The sequence below is a fragment of the Amblyraja radiata genome, chromosome 2, assembly GCF_010909765.2.
Source record: "Amblyraja radiata isolate CabotCenter1 chromosome 2, sAmbRad1.1.pri, whole genome shotgun sequence".
NCBI lineage: Eukaryota > Metazoa > Chordata > Chondrichthyes > Rajiformes > Rajidae > Amblyraja > Amblyraja radiata.
This window is the reverse complement of record NC_045957.1, coordinates 8072919-8090989: the sequence shown is the minus strand read 5'-3', so window position 1 is coordinate 8090989 and position 18071 is coordinate 8072919. Positions and strand designations below refer to the sequence as shown.

The 18071-nt window shown below is 46.5% G+C and overlaps 1 protein-coding gene across 2 annotated transcripts in view; it reads right to left on the bottom strand.

Annotated features, from left to right (window-relative positions):
* The window catches only part of dgat1 (diacylglycerol O-acyltransferase 1), a 108637-nt gene that overhangs the window by 51838 nt on the left and 38728 nt on the right, over window positions 1-18071 (bottom strand). For both annotated transcript variants that reach the window (XM_033041723.1, XM_033041732.1), the window contains 2 exons: window positions 5108-5148; window positions 1163-1248 (listed from right to left, as the gene is read on the bottom strand). In XM_033041723.1, coding sequence (XP_032897614.1) covers window positions 1163-1248; window positions 5108-5148 — 127 coding nt within the window. The remainder of the gene's footprint in view (window positions 1-1162; window positions 1249-5107; window positions 5149-18071) is intronic.

Below are 18071 nucleotides of genomic sequence, written 5' to 3'. Positions count from 1 at the left end.
GCTCCTCCAGTTTGCGCGTTGTCTCACTCTGACAGTGGAGGAGGCCAGGAACAGAAAGGTCAGTGTGGGAATGGGGAGGGGTGTTAAAATGGTTGATAACTGGAATTAGGAGTGTCCATTAGTCTTTCCTGCACCACTTTCCCGGTTTAACAATATCCTTTCTCTAGGCGATCACCCAGAACTGTGCACAATGCTCCAAGAGTGGTCCCGCCAACAACTTGTATAGTTTTGTTGCTGTACATGTGACAATTAAACACTCTCGACTCTTATTGGTCTTGGCGGCTATACTGGAAGACAGTCACTGATGAGGCAAAGCACACGGGAGATCGACAAAGGAAATAATAATTCACCAACATTGTATGGGGGGGGGGGGGTTTGAGGGCATTACATCATAGAACATAGAGCATAAGAATAGGCTCTTCAGCCCGCAATGTCTGTGCCGAACATGATGCCAAAATAATCCAATCTCCTCTGTCTCAACGTGATCCATATCCCTTCACATCCAAGTGCCTATGTAAAAGCCTCTTAAACGCCACTATTGTATCTGCGTCCCCCACCACCCCTGGCAGCATGTTCCAGGCACCCAGTGTGAAATAACTAACCCCCCTCATCTCCTTTCAGCTTCCCCCTACTGACCTTAAAGGTGTGCCCTCTAGTTTTTGACATATCCACCTTGCGGCAAAGGTGGAAGGAATGAATGTGGCAGGAATGAATGCAAGGCACAATTTGAAAATAACAGGAGCACTCTCACCCAGCTTGAACATTCAAAAGAGGATTTCAAGAGGTGGCAATTTAAATGAGCTGAAACTGCCAGGGGGACTGGTACAAAATTAGAGCAACGGAAGTAGAAAGGTAAGTCACACTGAGCACTTTCGCCCACAAGGTTAATGGAGTTGCAGAATAGGTTACCAAGCAAAGGATGTGACGAGGATCATTTTTAATAGATTTGAGAGACGACCAATCACCTTGACATCCAAACAAACGTCCAAGGTTTGTGCAGTAATGAGAACTAAAACGAGCCATGAGCTGTCAGTGCAGAATCCTGTGGGCAAACTAACGGCAAACGACTTTCATTTAACCTGCCACTGCAGTGCTGGAAACCACAAGGGGATGGAGAAGGCTCAGAGGAACAAGACGCTTCCCAAGGGGGAGGGATACCCACCGATAACGAGGCACAGTGCAGGCCAGCTGTAGGGATCCTTCAGAAAGAGTGAGACTATTTGGATGGGATCCACTAAAATACCATACCTGCAATTAAGAAGAATACATTGAGGCATTTTAAATGTTTTTTTTAACGCAGTGTCATCATCGCAACTTAATTGAACTGTGAGAGAGGAATGCCCTCTCTCACCATAAACCAGGAAGGAAACGGTCTTTGCTCAGGGCCACCCCTGACGGTTCCCTTCTTCTGCTGGAGCCCTTCCCCAGGATCCTGCTCCGTGTGCACACAGGCAGCTCATCTCCAGAGCTCCTCTGCTTTCATTACGTGGGAACAGGATTATGGTGGCGGTGCCCAGAAGCTAGGAGCAGTAATCAAAGAAACAATTTTAGATCCCACCTGGCTCGTTGAGAATCCTGCATTTAAAAGTTTGAAACATATTAGCTGTAGAGCAGGGGAGTGGGGGAAACAGGAGGGGGTGGGGGGGGGGAAGAAGGAGAGGGAGAGAAGAGGCAGCGTGGAATGGGGAATGAGACATAGGAATTGGGAGAAAACCAAAAGGGAAAAGGATAGACCAGTAGGGCTCAGGAACAGGCCCTTCAGCCCACAATGCCTGTACCGAGCATGGTGCCATTAAACTGATCTCCTCTGCTTGCACGTGATCATTATCCTTCCATTCCCTGCATCTCTTTGTCTGCCTATCCAAAAGCTGCTTAAATTCAACTATTGTATCTGCTTCCACCATCACCCCTGGCAGCGCGTTCCAGGCACTCACCACCCTCTGTGTAAAAAAAACAAACTTGTCCCACGCATCTCCTTTAAACTTTGTCCCCTTCACTTTAAAGCTCGGCCCTCTAGCCTTTGACATCTCCACCATGGGACGAAAGGTTCTGAATGTCTACGCTTGCTATGCCTCTCATAATTTGATATATTTTATCAGGCCTCCCCCTCAACTCCCAGTGCTCCAGAGAAAACAATACAATATTCCCTTGTAGCTACGCCCCTCTAATCCAGGCAGCATTCTGGTCAACCTCTTTTGCACCCCCTCCAAAGCTTCCACATCCTTTCGGTAATGGGGTGACCAAATCAGCAGAGTTACACCTGTTCAATGAACAACCAGGCAAGCCATTCATGTTATTTACAAATGCATCCCACTGAAGGATCGGTGCTGTATAGTTAGTAGGCTTCTTCGGGCGTTACAGTAGAGCCTTACAGCGCCAGAGACCTGGGTTCGATCCTGACCACGGGTGCTGTCTGTAGTAGTTTGTACGTTCTCCCCGTGACCTGCGTGGGTTTTCTCCGAGATCTTTGGTTTCCTCCCACATTCCAAAGAGTTTGTAGGTTCATTGGCTTGGTATAAATGTAAGATTGTCCCTTGTGTGTAGGGTAGTGTTAATGTGCGGGGATCGCTGGACGGCACGGACTCAGTGGGCCGAAGGGCCTGTTTCCGCACTGTACAAACTAAACTATTGACGTTTGGCTGCATTCGGAAATAAGCTTGTAAAATATTTTAAAATCTTCATGCTGCAAATCTGAAATTAAACAAAAAAAACAAACCAGGATTGCGAGAAATACTCAGCACGCCAAGCAGCATCTGTGGAGAAAGAGAAACAGCTGGTCCTTCATATTAGAGGCACATGAGACTAGGTGCTTGAATCTTGAGCAAGACAAAAAGGTGCTGGAGGAACTCAGCGGGTCACTCAGCATCTGTGGAGGGAATGGACACATGACGTTTCGGGTCGAGATCCTTCTTCAGACGGATTGGAGTAGAGCAAAGAAAGCTGTAAAAGAGAGGTGGGGTGGGGTAAAGCAGGGATACAGGTGGGGGGGAGGGGGGAGTTAATTGGCAGATGGGTGGAGATAGTGACAAAGGCTAGAGGTGAAAAGGAGACAAAAGGATGTAAGGTGAGTAGAGGAGAGAAGAAGAGGGGTGCAATGTAAAGCTGGAGAGAGGGGAGCGAGTAGAAGAGAGATGGTTATATTGATGGTACACAAAATTGCTGGGGAAACTCAGCGGGTGCAGCAGCATCTATGGAGCGAAGGAAATAGGCGACGTTTCGGGCCGAAACCCTTCTTCAGACTGACAGGTTTTCACTCTTCACAGATGCTGTCTGAACTGTTGCAGGGAATAGTCAGCCTACTTAGTTTAGTGGTAATCATGGATGGGCAAACACAAATAGCCCAACCACTAATGCCCACATCTATGAATGAGTCATAGACTCGGTGTCAAAGAGCAGTGTGTCAAAAGATTCCAGGCCAAAGTATCTGTCTATAGTACTGCTATTCTATCAAGTCCTCCAGAGATGCTGCCTGACCCGCTGAGTTACTCCAACGCTTTGTGTTCTACTATTCTCCAACATTCCAGAAGCCTTTTATGCCTTGGGGATTCAGGTGTATATATCCTACTACAGAAAGCAAGAGAGGGGATCGCTACGGACCTGACAGGCATGTTTGCATCTTGGTTAACTACAGGTCAAATGCCTGAAGACTGGAAGATAGCTAATGTCCTTTATTTAAACAGGGCGGCGAGGCCAAGACCGGATCCTCCAGGCCAGCGAGCCTTGATTAGTGCTGGGGAAAACGACAGGAGGAAATTGCAAGGGATAAGATTTATATACATTTGAAAAGGCAGGGGTTGATCAGGGATAGTCAGTGTGGCTTTGAGAAGGAAATCGTGCCTCAGTAATTTAATGGGGGCTTTTCTGAGGAGGTAATCGGGAAGATTGATGTAGGCCAGGCAGTAGATGTCGTCCACATGGATTTTGGCAAGGCATCTGACAAGATTTGGCAAGGTAGCTGATCCAGAAGGTTAGGGCGCAACCTTTTAACGTACACCTTTATGGTTTGAGGGAATACATTTCTCACTATCTACTCCATCCATTCACCTCTTTAGTATTCCTGCATTATGTTGTTCCCACCCCCCCCCACCCCAACCCAGGCCTCCTTCAGCCTTCTCTGCTGCAAAGAAAACATAAAGCATAAACATGAGACATAAGAACATAAAGAGAGCGACACAGTGGTAGAGCTGCTGCCTCACAGCGCCAGGGACACGGGTTCGATCCTGACTACGGGTGCTGTCTGCACGGAGTTTGTATGTTCTTCCTGTACCTGCGTGGGTTTTCTCCGAGATCTCCGGTTTCTTCCCACACTCCAAAGACATACAGGTTTTATGTCCATAAGTGATAGGAGCAAAATTAGGCCATTCGGCACATCAAGACTACTCCGCCATTCAATCGTGGCTGATTTATCTTTATCTCGTAACCCTATGCTCCGGCCTTCTCCACACCAATATTTCCCTATCACTAATCAAGGCTCACAGGCACATGGGAACCATTCTTGTCCTTGATACCCTGCTTAAATAAAGGACATCAACTATCTTCCAGTCTTCTGGCATCTGACCCGTGGTTAACCAAGATGTAAAACTGCCTGTCAGGGCTCCAGCTAGATTTGTAGGTTAATTGGTTTGGTATAATTGTAAATTGTCCCTAGTGCGTGTTGGATAGTGTAAGTGTGTGGAGATCACTAGTAGGCGTGGACTCGGTGGGCTGAAGGGCCTGTTGCCGCATTGTATCTCTAAACGAAACTAACCCGCACGTCACTGGGATGTGGGAGGAATCCGGAGCACCCACGTGGTCACAGGAAGAACGGGCAATCGACACACAGACGGCACCCGAGGTCAGGATCAAACCTGGGTGGCTGGCGCTGTGAGGCAGCAGCTTTATCAGCTGTGCCACCGTACTGCCCAATAGATTAGTCACCAGGCACCCTGGGTGGGGCTCACACCTGCTGGCACATTGAGTAATGAATTGGGAAACACACGCTGGGACTTTGCACAACACCCAAGTCCCGAGATGGATTAACTCACTGCGGCTGTTTATGCTTGCCACCATCTATCCCACAACCCACCGATGTGCCCAGAGACCACTTCATAAAGAAAGTGATACTTACTTGATGAGGTTCTCCAGGAAAAGACGTGCATTGCTCAAAATCTGTAACAAAATGAAAAATTGGTCACAAAATATGTAGCGGCACGGTGGCACAGCGGCAGAGCTGCTGCGTAAGACGCTGGAGATACTGGTTTGATCCCGACTACGGGTGCTGACTGTACGGAGTTGGTCCATTCTCCCCGTGACCGCGTGGGTTTTCTCTGAGATCTTCGACATTTCTCCGAGCTTCCTCTCACACTCCAAAGATGTACAGGTTTGTAAGTTCATTGGCTTGGTATAAGTGTAAAAAAAGTGTCCCTAGTGTGTGCAGGATAGTGTTCATGTGCGGGGATCGCTGGTTAGTGCAGACTTGGTGGGTCAAAGGGCATTTTTCCACGCTGTAAACTAAACTAATAATTCTCTTGCTGATTTGGTTTCTAATGACGTGACATTCTCATCTGCCGCATACGATCAATGGCCGTAGACCCGATCATCCAATTTATCTCATTTGCGGACGATGCACTTTATAAAAATCTGCACTCTCTCTGTAACTGTTACGCTATAACACAATATTCTGAAGTCAGGTATTTTGCTCCTTTAACCTCCTGTTGTACTTGTTTATGACTTGATTTTACAGCATGATTTAACAGGATAGAATGCAAACAATGCTATTCAATCTATCTCGGTACACATGACAATAATAAACAGTGCATTATAATACATGGACATCTCCCAGTATGTGAATACTTCACAGCAGCTTCACCCACTGTGACCAGAGTCATTGCGTAGTAGACAGAGAGGTGAGGACAGATGAGAAGGGGGTAGAAAGGAAGAACCAAATCAAGATGTCAAAGCTTCGGAATGTCACAGAATCCAAATCTTTAAACAACTAAATCAACAATTCACTCAACTGTTTCATTAAAATTAAAACAAATTCACTTTAGAAGGGACCTGAACCCAAAACGTCACCCATCCATGTTCTTCAGAAACGCGGTCTGACATGCTATGTATTTTGTGTCTATCTTTCATGTAAACCAGCATCTGCAGTTCCTTTTTTATTACAATTTCATTTTAGGGCAGGGTCGTTAGGTTGCTTTTGGGATGGGGGGGGGGGTGGGGGCGGGGGAGGGGGGGGGGGGGGTGGGGGAGATGGTTTGACTCGAGTACAAATCCCAGAATAATTCTTTGGGAAATTCACAGGAAACACTTTATAATTCAGGGTGTTTGATTGTCATACACCAGGAACAGAACAATGACATTCTGACCTGCTCAGCTGATGGAAAAATTTATGTAACTATTTCCTTGTGTATTCTATCTGTGTCTGTACAAGATTGTTTACCGAAACTGCCTAGGGCACAAGTAATTGACAGGTCTCGGTCAAGAGATTAAGAGTATATCACAGAACTTGCAGAATGGCTAATCTTGCTCCGGTGTAACTTTCCACAGCTAAATGTTATTTCCTTTGAATTCTGAGTGTCCTTGTTCATTACCATTTGTCTGGATGCATTTTTGTCTAAATCAATGTATAAAAGAGATGGTTTTCAGCATTAGCTCAGAGAGGACTCCCACAGACACTTGGGCTCTGTGTGACTCTCTCTCTCTCACAATAAAGTTCGTTCAGTTTCTACCTCCGTTTTTGTAATAGTCTTTGTTGGAAAATTTCTAACATCAGCGTTACTGGCATTTTAACACAATAACATTATAAAGATACTAGAGCTAACATTTAAATTCTGCTGCTGAACTAATGGGCCTCTCAGGCGATTTTTCAGGCGACTGCCGGCGACTGTCAAGTCATAGCAGGTCGCCAAAAAACCGGCAACTGGAACGGCGACTGTCATAGTGGAACACACACACATCACTTCCTTCACCAGCCCGTTATGCAGGCGGGGGACAGGGCAAGCAGGGGGAGCGCCGTCTAAGTGAAATTCACACAGTGCAAAGCCAATGTGATACAGACACACACCGCGATGAACAGGAAGGTTGGCGCTGTAATTAAGACAGGGAAAGCACATGTACGGGAGAGAAGGGGGAGACGGGGTGGGGAGAAGGAGTGGAGACAACTTAAGAAGCCAGAGATACACGGCTGTGAAGCTCGGCGGACATTAACATTACCGGCCAGTTACCCTTGGTTCTGAAAACTACTGTTTACGTTTTTTCCCCCCCAATGAGCCAATTAAATTCACTGGTCTGCACCGGCGACAACCTACGACCTCCTGGCGACCCGCTACCACTCCACCTACAGCACGAGAATTCTCGCTGCTCTCCATGGCGGCTTCATTCTGTTGAAAAATTCACGGCGACCAGAATGAAGCCTCGACTAGTCTGAGAATGCGGGAAACTACTCACGACCATGAAGGCTACTCCCCAGCAACCACCCGCGAACATGTGGCGACCGCATAGTCCCCTGTAGTAGCCTAAAAAGTCACCTAAGTGGGACAGGCCCATATTGTGCCTTTAACTGCGTGGCCCAGTGTAAAACAAAACAGGCCAAGCACTGCGCTGATCAGTCGTACTCACTTCAGCAAACTATGCAGCGCCAAAGGTCAGGGTAACTCAGCCCAAGGCTCTCTGAAGTCGTCATGCTGGTTAATCCCTTTTTGTAGCGAACATGTGGAAATCTCAGACAGCCTGGTGCTGCTGAGGGATGCCATTGCCCACGTGCAGGACAGACGGGTGGATACCTGCCTGGTCAGCTTGGACCAGGGGAAGGCCTTCGACAGGATATCGCACACGTACATGATGGACGTGCTCCCCAAAATGACCTTTGGGGAGGGAATCAGGAATTGGATCCAACTGCTCTATACCGATATCTGTAGTGCAGTCCAAATCAATGGGTGGTAATCAGGCACCTTCCCCGTCAGGTCTGGAGTCAGGCAGGGTTGCCCTCTCTCCCCTGTCTTGATCATCTGTTGTATTGAACCTTTTGCCGAGTCCATCAGGAAGGACGTGAGCATAAGAGGAGTGACATTGCCAGGCAGTGGGGGCACTCAGGTCAAAACCTCCCTGTACATGGACAATGTCGCGCCCTTCTGCTCGGATCCAGGGTCGGTCCACAGATTGAGTCGGCCACGGGAGCCAGGGTGAACCGCAGGAAGAGCGAGGCCATGCTCTTTGGCAACTGGCCCGACCGATCTTCCGTCCCCCTCACCATCAAGCTTGACTTCTTGAAGGTTCTGGGGCTGAGGCGTGTGACAAGAATTGTCTGGAGCGGATAGCCAAGGTGGGAAAGAAACTGGAGCTGTGGAAGCAGCGCTCCCTCTCTACCTCTCTATAACGGAGTAAATTTGGTCATCAGGTGTGAGGTGCTCTTGGGGCTGCTGTACTTGGCGCAAGTGTGGTTTATTCCGAACTGCTCTGTCACAGAGGACTCTGTGATTCATGGACTGGCAAGGGTGATTTACAGACTGCTCCCAGTGACACATTCAGAGACTGACATCGAGTGCTGCTGCAAGGACATCAACTCGGTGAAAGAAGCTCTTTGGTCTGCTAGAGCATTGTTGACCTCCCAGCGGAGCGAGATGTCCGTCTGGGAATGTTGCTGACTGGCCCGCTGCAGACGTGCTGAGGGATGCACTGAAGCTCGGTGCAGCCAACGCCAAGGCTCGGTGGGGGAGGACCACAGTCTAGGGTCCTTCCGCTGCTGGACATGGGGGACAGGGTGTGGAGATGCCCCTCAAAATAAGGGAAGGGACTCCACGCCAGTGGGCCACATGACTGGCAAGGGTGGGGGGTAAAATTGTGTAATTTGTGTAAACTGTATTGAATGTATGTATAGCCTCCGAGAATGTCGGATGGAGTTTTGTAAGGATTATGTATTGTATATATTTATTTCTCGAATATAGTCTATTTTGAAATAAAAAACGTTTTTTTAAATGTGCCAGGGGTGATGCTACATCAAATCTTAAAAGGCAAGTTACATTACAGATTAGGAATAATCATAGCACAGTTCATTTTTCTCCCCTGGGAAAGGTGGTGTTTAATACAATAGTTCCTAAACATTATTACAATAGTGCCTGAACAACAAGATTACATGATTAACAACATGTGCTGTTCGAGTCACTGAAAGGCTTCTATGAAAGACGTTGTGAAATTGCACTCTTGCCTTCCCCTCCCTCCCTAAAATGGGTAGTTTATAAGGTCATAGGTGATAGCAGAGGACGACAGATGGCACAATGGGCTAAGTGTTCGGCTGGCAACCTGAAGGTGGCCGGTTCGAATCCTGCTTGGAGTGTGTACTGTCGTTGTGTCCTTGGGCAAGACACTTCACCTACCTTTGCCTGGGACTAGAGACGGAAATTAGCTACTGATTGGCTACAATCTCGCATATTTACATGCAAATGTTAATTAATATGCACTGTCCCTATAAACAAAATTATTTATTTATTATAATTAGGCCATTCAGCCCATCAAGTCTACTCCGCCATTCAATCATGGCTGACCTATCTCTCCCTCCTAACCCCATTCTCCTGCCTTCTCCCCATAAACCCTCACACCCGTACTAATCAAGTATCTGTCTATCTCTGCCTTAAAAATATCCGTTGACGGCCTCCAAAGCCTTCAGTGGCAAAGAATTCCACAGATTCACCACCCTCCGACTAAAGAAATTCCTCTCATCTCCTTCTTAAAGGAACGTCCTTTAATTCTGAGGCTATGACCTCTAGTCCTAAACTCTCCCACTAGTTGAAACATCCTCCCCACGTCCACTCTATCCAAGCCTTTCACTATTCGGTACGTTTCAATGAGGTACCCCCTCATCCTTCTAAACTCCAGCGAGTACAGGCCCAGTGCCGTCAGACGCTCATCATATGTTAACCGACTCATTCCTGGGATCATTCTTGTAAACCTCCTCTGTACCCTCTCCAGAGCCATTACATCCCTCCTCAGATATGGTGCCCAAAATTGCTTACAATACTCCAAATGTGACCAGATCTGTGCCTTATAGCGCCCCAGCATTACATCCCTGTTTTTGTATTCTAGTCCTCTTGATATAAATGCTAGCATTGTGTTAGCCTTCCTTACTACCAATTAGACTTGCAAATTAACTTTCGGGAATCCTGCACCAGCACTCCCAAGCACCTCCGATTTTTGGATTCTCTCTCCATTTCGAAAATAGTCTACGCCATTATTCCTACGACCAAAATGCATAACTCCACACTTTGCTGCATTATATTCCATCTGCTACTTCTCTGCTCACTCTCCCAACTTGTCCAAGTCCTTCTGCAGAGTCCCTGCTTTCTCTACATTACCTGCCCTCCATTTTCGTATCATCTGCAAACTTGTCCACAAAACATTCAATTCCCCTCATCCAAATCATTAATATACAACGTGATGAGTAGCGGTCCCAGCACCGACTCCTTTATTGCCACTCTCTTCTGCCAAGCAGCCAACCTGCTACCCATGCTAGTATTTGCCCTTTGATACCATGGGCTCTCATTTTCTTTAACAGCCTCACGTGTGGCACCTTACGTAAATCTAGGTCAACAACATCCGCTGACTCTCCTTTGTCTGTCCTGCTATTTACTTCTTCAAAGAATTCCAGCAAATTCGTCAGGCAGGATCTTCCCTTCACAAAACCATTAAGGAAGTTAAACCCATTCATATGGATTTTACCTAATTATACATAGATGTTGCACTGGGAACAGAACAATGAAATTCTGACGCCACAGCTTTACAGGCTTTTAATACGATAACATAATAAATAAATTAGTTAATATTACATTAAACTAACAGTAATAGACACAAAGTGCTGGAGTAACTCAGCAGTCAGAGAGAAAATGGATTGGTGACGTTTCGGGTCAGGACCCTTCTTCAGACTAAATGCTAAATTAGACTATAACCCTTCTCTGAAGAAGGGTCCTGACTTGAGACATCACCTATCCATGTTCTCCAAAGTTGCTGCCTGACCCGCTGAGTTACTCCAGCACTTTGTGTCATTTTTTGTAAACCAGCATCTGCAATTCTTCATTGAGGAATATTCCAACATAGACAGAATAAGGCTGTTGGAACAGGCGATAACTATTGAAGTTTGAACATTGGTTGAGGAGCACTCCAGTCACACAATCCCATCCCCTATATTTACAAAGAAGATGTGTTGGGGCCCCCACGTCCTGTAGTCATGACCATCCTCAAGAAAGGAAATACCAATTTAGTCATTCGGGTGGCACAGCAACGCAGTGGTAGAGTTGCTGCCTTACAGTGCCGGAGACCCGGGTTCTATCCTGACCAAAGGTGCTGTCCGTACGGAGTTTGTACGTTCTCCCCGTGAGTTTTCTCCAAGATCTTCGGTTTCCTCCCGCACTCCTTGGAGCACAGGAGGATGGGGGGGGTGACCTTATAGATGTGTATAAGATTATGAGGGGAACAGATAGGGTTGATGCTCAGTCTTTTACCCAGAGTAGGGGAAAATCAAGAACCGGAGGTCACAGGTTTAAGGTGAGAGGGGAAAGATTTAATAGGAACCTGAGGGGCAACTTTTTCACACAGAGGGTATACGGAACGTGCTGCCTGAGGTGGTAGTTGAGGCAGGTGCTATAAACAATATTTAAAAGACATTTGGACATGTACAGGACATGGATAGGAAAGGTTTAGAGAGATATGGGTCAAAAGCGAACAGGTGGGACTGGTATAGATGGGCCATCTTGATTGGCATCGGCAAGCTGGGCCAAAGGTCCTGTTTCCATGCTGTATCACTCTACCTACTACTAATTCAGTCTCATGCAGACAGATATCTTACCTGCTCTGCTACTTTCTACGTTTCAACTTTTTTTGCCACAAGGCTGCATCCATCACACTAATGACATCAATCTCTTTCATATCTTTAGTAACACACCATTTACTCTCATTATCTCCATCAATTATTAATTTAACAATCATTTACAGCAAATGTGTGCCTTGCCCTTTGAATCGCTCTCATCTAACCAACATCGTGACCTCAGTAAGATGTCGAACAATTGACAAGTGATAATATTCCTCTCTTCTTTCACAATCATATGAGACATCAGCAGACTCATTCTTCAGCTTTCATAATCGGACGAAGACATCTTTAACACCCAAACACGGTGGAGAAATACCACCCGTGCTGCCTCCGCAAATCCCCACAGCCCATTAGCAGAATAGGCTAAACGACTTCAGAGAATAGGCCAAACGATGCCCGCGCTTTAGCCAACATTCCCAGCAACGCGACACTTATTACACAGCCAGTTCTGTGCAACAGACTAAATCATTTACAAGAGTGGTATAATATAATAATAATAATAATAATATATCTTTTATTGTCATTGCACGTCAGTGCAACGAGATTTAGTGTGCAGCTCCACTGATATAGAGGCCAGACCTACCTCATGTGGACCTTGTACTTTTCCTCTGCAACTGTAACGCTATAACACTGTGACACTCTATTCTGCACCCTGGTATTTTTCTCCATGCACTCCCTATTGCACCTGTGTATGGTATAATTGTACTCATATACAGTATGATTTGACTGGAAAGCACACAAACAGAGCTTTAGACTATATCTTGGTACATATGACAATAATAAATCATAATTGGAGCACAGGAGGAAAAAGGGTGATCTTATATTGGTAAAAAATCGATAGGATAGGATCTTTTATCCAGAGTAGAGGAATCAAGAACCAGGGGACATAGGTTTAATGCAGGAGGGGAAAGATTCAATAGGAACCTGATGGTCCTGTCCCACTTAGGCAATTTTTTCGGCGACTGGCATAGTCGTAGCAGGTCTCCGATAAACCGGCGACTGTACCCCACCCTACGACAAGGTCTACGACAACCTACCACCTAGTCAACGTCCAGATACGGCAAGCTACCGACAACTGGCGACCCATTAGGACATCCACCTACGACAACCTACATTCCACCCACAACAAGCTACGACAAGGTATTGATTGACGTAGGTAGTCGCCAATGGAATTCACTGAAGTCAGCACCAGTGACAACCTACGCCATCCTGGTGATAACCTACGACAGCACCTACATCAGACAAATTCAAGCTATGCTCATTGGTGTCATGCTGGCTCGAAGGGCTGAACGGCCTACTCCTGCACCTATTGTCCATAAGCCAACTGTCGCCGAAAAGGCTTTAAACATTTCAAAATCTAGCGGCAACCAGAAAAACTACGATTCTTTTTGGGCGACTGAGGAGACTACTCACGACCATACAGGCGACACCTTGGCGACCATGTGACGACAGCCTAGTCGCCTAAAAAAAAATCGCCTCAGTGGGACAGTGGCATAGGGGACAGATTTTTTCCCGTATAGAGAGTGGTAAGTACATGGAACGAGCTGCCAGAGGAGGTAGTTGAGGTAGATTTGCCCGACGACACCACGGTGGTAGGACTGATCAGTGACAACGACGAGTCAGCCTACAGGGATGAGGTCCAGCACCTGACAACCTGGTGTGCCAACAATAACTTCGTCCTCAACTCCAAGAAGACGAAGGAAATTATTGTTGACTTCAGGAAGATCAGAGGGGGCAGACATACCCCCATCCATATAAACGGGACTGAGGTGGAGCGCGTCTCCAACTACAAATTCCTCGGGGTACACATCTCGGAGGATCTGTCCTGGTCCCTCAACACCTCCAAACTGATCAAGAAGGCACAGCAGTGCCTTTACTTCCTGAGGAGGCTCAAGAAAGCTCACCTGTCCCCCCAGATCCTGACCAACTTTTACCGCTGTACCATCGAAAGCATCCTGACCACCTGCTTCACGGTATGGTACAGCAGTTGCACCGTAGCAGACAGGAAGGCACTACAACGGGTGGTGAAAACCGCGCAGTACATCATCGGTGCCCCGCTCCCTGCCATGGATGCCCTCCACCGAAAACGGTGTCTGAGACGGGACGGGAAGATCATCAAAGACCCCTCCCACCCCAACCATGGACTGTTTGCCCTCCTCCCATCAGGGAGGCGGTACAGGAACCTCAGGTCTCGTACTAGTAGGATGAGGAACAGCTTCTACAACAACACTATCACATTGCTGAACTCGGAGTCCCGCCGATAGATTTCTCCAGTCTCTCCGTCCACATTGTTTGCTTATTCTGTATTTTTATTTCTATATTGCACTATTACTACGGACTGACGCTAAACTGCATTTCGTTGTACCCACACTTGTATCTGTGCAATGACATTAAAGTTGAGTTGAAGTTGAAGATACTATAACAATATTTAAAGGATATTTAGACAGCAAAGATTTAGAGGGCTATGGGCCAAATGAGGGGGAGGTAGGATTAGTATTGGTCGGCATAAACAAGTTAGGCCAAAGGACTAGATTCTGCGCTGTATGACTAATTATTCAAAGAAGTCCTTGAAACTTCCTTGAAAAGTGTAACACGCCCCCTCAATATGGACGAGGAGCATTTGGGATGGTACGAGGAACGTCAGCACTATGATCTCACGTTACATGCGAACACCCTGCAATCTGGTACAGCAACCTTGCTTGTGATGTTTAAAAGCCTCTCCCTTATTGTGATACAATCGTCTTTTTAATATGGTTTTCTACAACATGAGGTCTCTCGAGTCAGGAACGCAACTGTGGCAGAACTACCTGCGTGAAGTATTAGTTGGAGATTCATATCCTCTGAGCAAAATTAGTTCAGTCATATAACTAAAGCTTAAGTACTGAACAACAAAAACAAATTGAAAAATGACTCCTGTGCATATTTTGAACTCATTATAAACTCATTGCGGTTACTAGAAAGTTCAGAACACATTACTGTAAGTAGGCTCTCAAGCCTTTGAGCATCAAAACTTCAAGGCAATTCTCCCCCACCCCCCCGAGCCTAAGACTATTCTCAGACCACTATAATAATTATTAAACTATTAGCAAATTATATAATTAAGAAAAAAACTATTAGTATTTTTTGCACATGCTTAAAGTCATAAATGATGACAAGTCCCTTCGCAAGAAACTAAGTTCTTGTGATTTAATAGCAAACTACGCAAGGAGAACAGGCGGTCATAGGCTGGATGGAAGAGATCCAAGGATAGGCAAAGAGTGAGAACTGAATGACTTACAGTAAGTCTGGAGGCTGAAGCCACAGCTTCTAACGAAGGAGAACATAGTGTCAAGATTTCAAGTCACAAGAGCACCACTTGGCCCCTCGAGCCTGCTCTGCTCTTCTCTCCAACTGTAACGCTGTATCTGTATATTTCTCTGTAATGGGCCTATCCCACTTAGGCAATTTTTTAGGCGACTGCCGGAGACTAGGTTGTCGCCACATGGTCGCCGGCCGGGGTGTCGCCTGTATGGTCGTGAGTAGTCTCCCAAAGAGTCATAGTGTCTTTCTGGTGGCCGCTGGATTTTCAACAAAATGCAAATGCTGGAAGTTGCTGTTTTTTGTCACTTCCATCCACAGATGCTATCTGATTCACCGAGTTCCTCCAGCAGGTTTTTTTTAATGCAAAGACTAGAAGGCATGGCTTTAAGATGAGAGGGACACAGTTTAACAGGGGACACCCGCAGGGCAAACACTTTGCACAGGGAGTGGTTGGTGCCTGGAACGTGCTGCCGGGGGCGATGGTGGAAGCAGATACAAGAGCGGCGCTTAAGAGGCTTTGAAGGGCATATGGATATGCAGGGAGGGAATGGAGGGATATAGATCGTGTACAAGCAGATGAGATTGGTTTAAATTAGCATCATGCTCAGCATAGACATTGTGGGCCGAAGGGCCTGTTCCTGTGCTCTATGATACTGAAGGTTTGTTCAGGGAAAAGGAAAGTATGTCATCAAACAAAATTGTTATCAAACAACTCCTTAGAGGTGTATTAGAGATATTGGAGAGAACTTAAGAAATAAATTAGTGCAGCGGCACCTGCTGGTGCCTTGGGGTAGTCAAACCCTCGGATTGGCTACTCCAGTCACGTGGGCGCGGGGAGCGGGTTTTGCGCACTTTTTGTCGAGTTCATTCATTCGAGCGCCACACTTGTGGATGCAACACCGTTTATTTAGCTGTCTTGCAGACTCGCGCTATTCTTTGTTTTGCCGTTCGTAATTAAAGTTAATTGAATTAACTTACGTTCTCGACTCCGCTCAACTGGTGACCCCGACACGTCCAATCGTTATTGGACGCCGACAATGCAAGCTGCCGCCTCTCAACAGAACGCCGTCGGCCTCAGGCTGCCGGTGTTCTGGGCCGAACAGCCACAGGTTTGGTTCGCCCACGTGGAGGCACAAGAATAAAGTTAATGGAATTAACTCACGATCTCGACTCCGCTAAATTAGGAGGGCCAAAAGGGGCCATGAGATTACCCTGGCCACTAGGTTTAAGAAGACTTCTAAAACCCTTTAAGTATATTAGAAGCAAGAAGGTTGCTAATGAAAGAGGCTATCCCTTCAGTGGAATGTCTGTGTGTGTAGAGTCAGGCGATGTCACTGAGGCCCTGAATGAATACTTCTCATTGGTATTTACCAGGGAGAAAGCTGCAGAGACTGGAGAGATTATACTACAGTGATGCATCACAGCTTGGTTTGACAAACGCTCTGCCCAAGACTGCAAAAATTGCAGAGAGTTGGGGATATAGCCAAGTCCATCACACAGGCTGGCCTCATCACCTACTCCATCTACACCACGCTGCTTCAGGAAAGCAGCCAAAGCAGACACATAATGCTGGAGTAACTCAGCGGGACAGACAGCATCTCTGGAGAGAAGGAATGGGTGACATTTCGGGTCGAGACCCTTCTTCAGGTTCAAAACGTCACCCATTCCTTCTCTCCAGAGATGCTGCCTGTCCCGCTGAGTTCCTCCAGCATTTTGAAATTTGAAATTTTGTGTCTACCTTCGATTTAAACCAGCTTCTGCAGGTCTTTCCTACTCAACATAATCAAGGACTGCCTTATAGGGCCAGAGACCCCAGTTCGATCCGGACTAAAGGTACGTCCGTCTGGCGTTAGACACAAAATGCTGTAGTAACTCAGCGTTTGTAGAGTTTGTACGTTCTCCCTGTGACCGCGTGGGGTTTCTCCAGATGCTCCGGTTTCCTCCCACATTCCAAAGACGTGCAGGTTTTTGAGTTAATTAGCTTCTGTAAACTGTTGCTATTGTGTAGGATAGTGCTAGTGTACGGGGTGATCGCTGGGCAGCATGGACTCGGTGGGCTGAAGGGCCTGTTTCTATGCTATATCTCTAAAAGACCGTTTTCATCCTGGTTATTCCATCTTCTCCCCTCCCCTATCGAATGAAGATATCAAAAGTTGAAAGCGGGTACCACACATTCAGGAAGTATTTTTTCCTGTTATCACAACTACTGAACGGCCCTCTCCATAGCCAACCTGTAGTTCTTTTCTTCCAGCCTATATCATTTCTCTCAGCTGAATGACTCCTTGGGTGTCAAAGCTATTGATGATCTAGATAGTGCTGAATATTGAGTGCATGTTGTACTTGTGCACTCCCTGATTGTACTGATATATTGTATTATTTGACTGGATAGCATGCAAACAAAGCTTCTCATTGTATTTCGGTAAACTTGTCTAATAAACCAATAAAGAACGACTGGGTCACTCACCTATTACCTTCTCTCCAGAGATGCTGCCTGACCCGCTGAGTTACTCCAGCATTGTGTACATCTTCGGCGTAAACCAGCATCTGCAGTTCCTTTCTTACACACTACCTTCTTTATAAAGCTTCTGAAGTTCTCTCCAATATCTCTAATAATGTTTCTTTATAGAGTTCCCACATAAATCACTAAAGGGCCCATCCCATTGTACGAGGTAATTCAAGAGTTCTCCCGAGTTTTCCCCGATTTGAACTTGGAGAATGTCCGTAGCGGGTCCGTAGGAGCTCGTGGATGTCACGTGGCGGCTCGTAATGCTAACAGTAGGTACTCGGGAAATCCGGTAAACTCGTGACGGTTTTTTCAACATGGTGAAAAATGTATACGAGTAAAAAAATACTTGTGATGAAAAAAATCGTTACTTTTTACTCGTACGAGCCGCTACGAGACATCCACAAACTCGTACGGACCCGCTAGGGA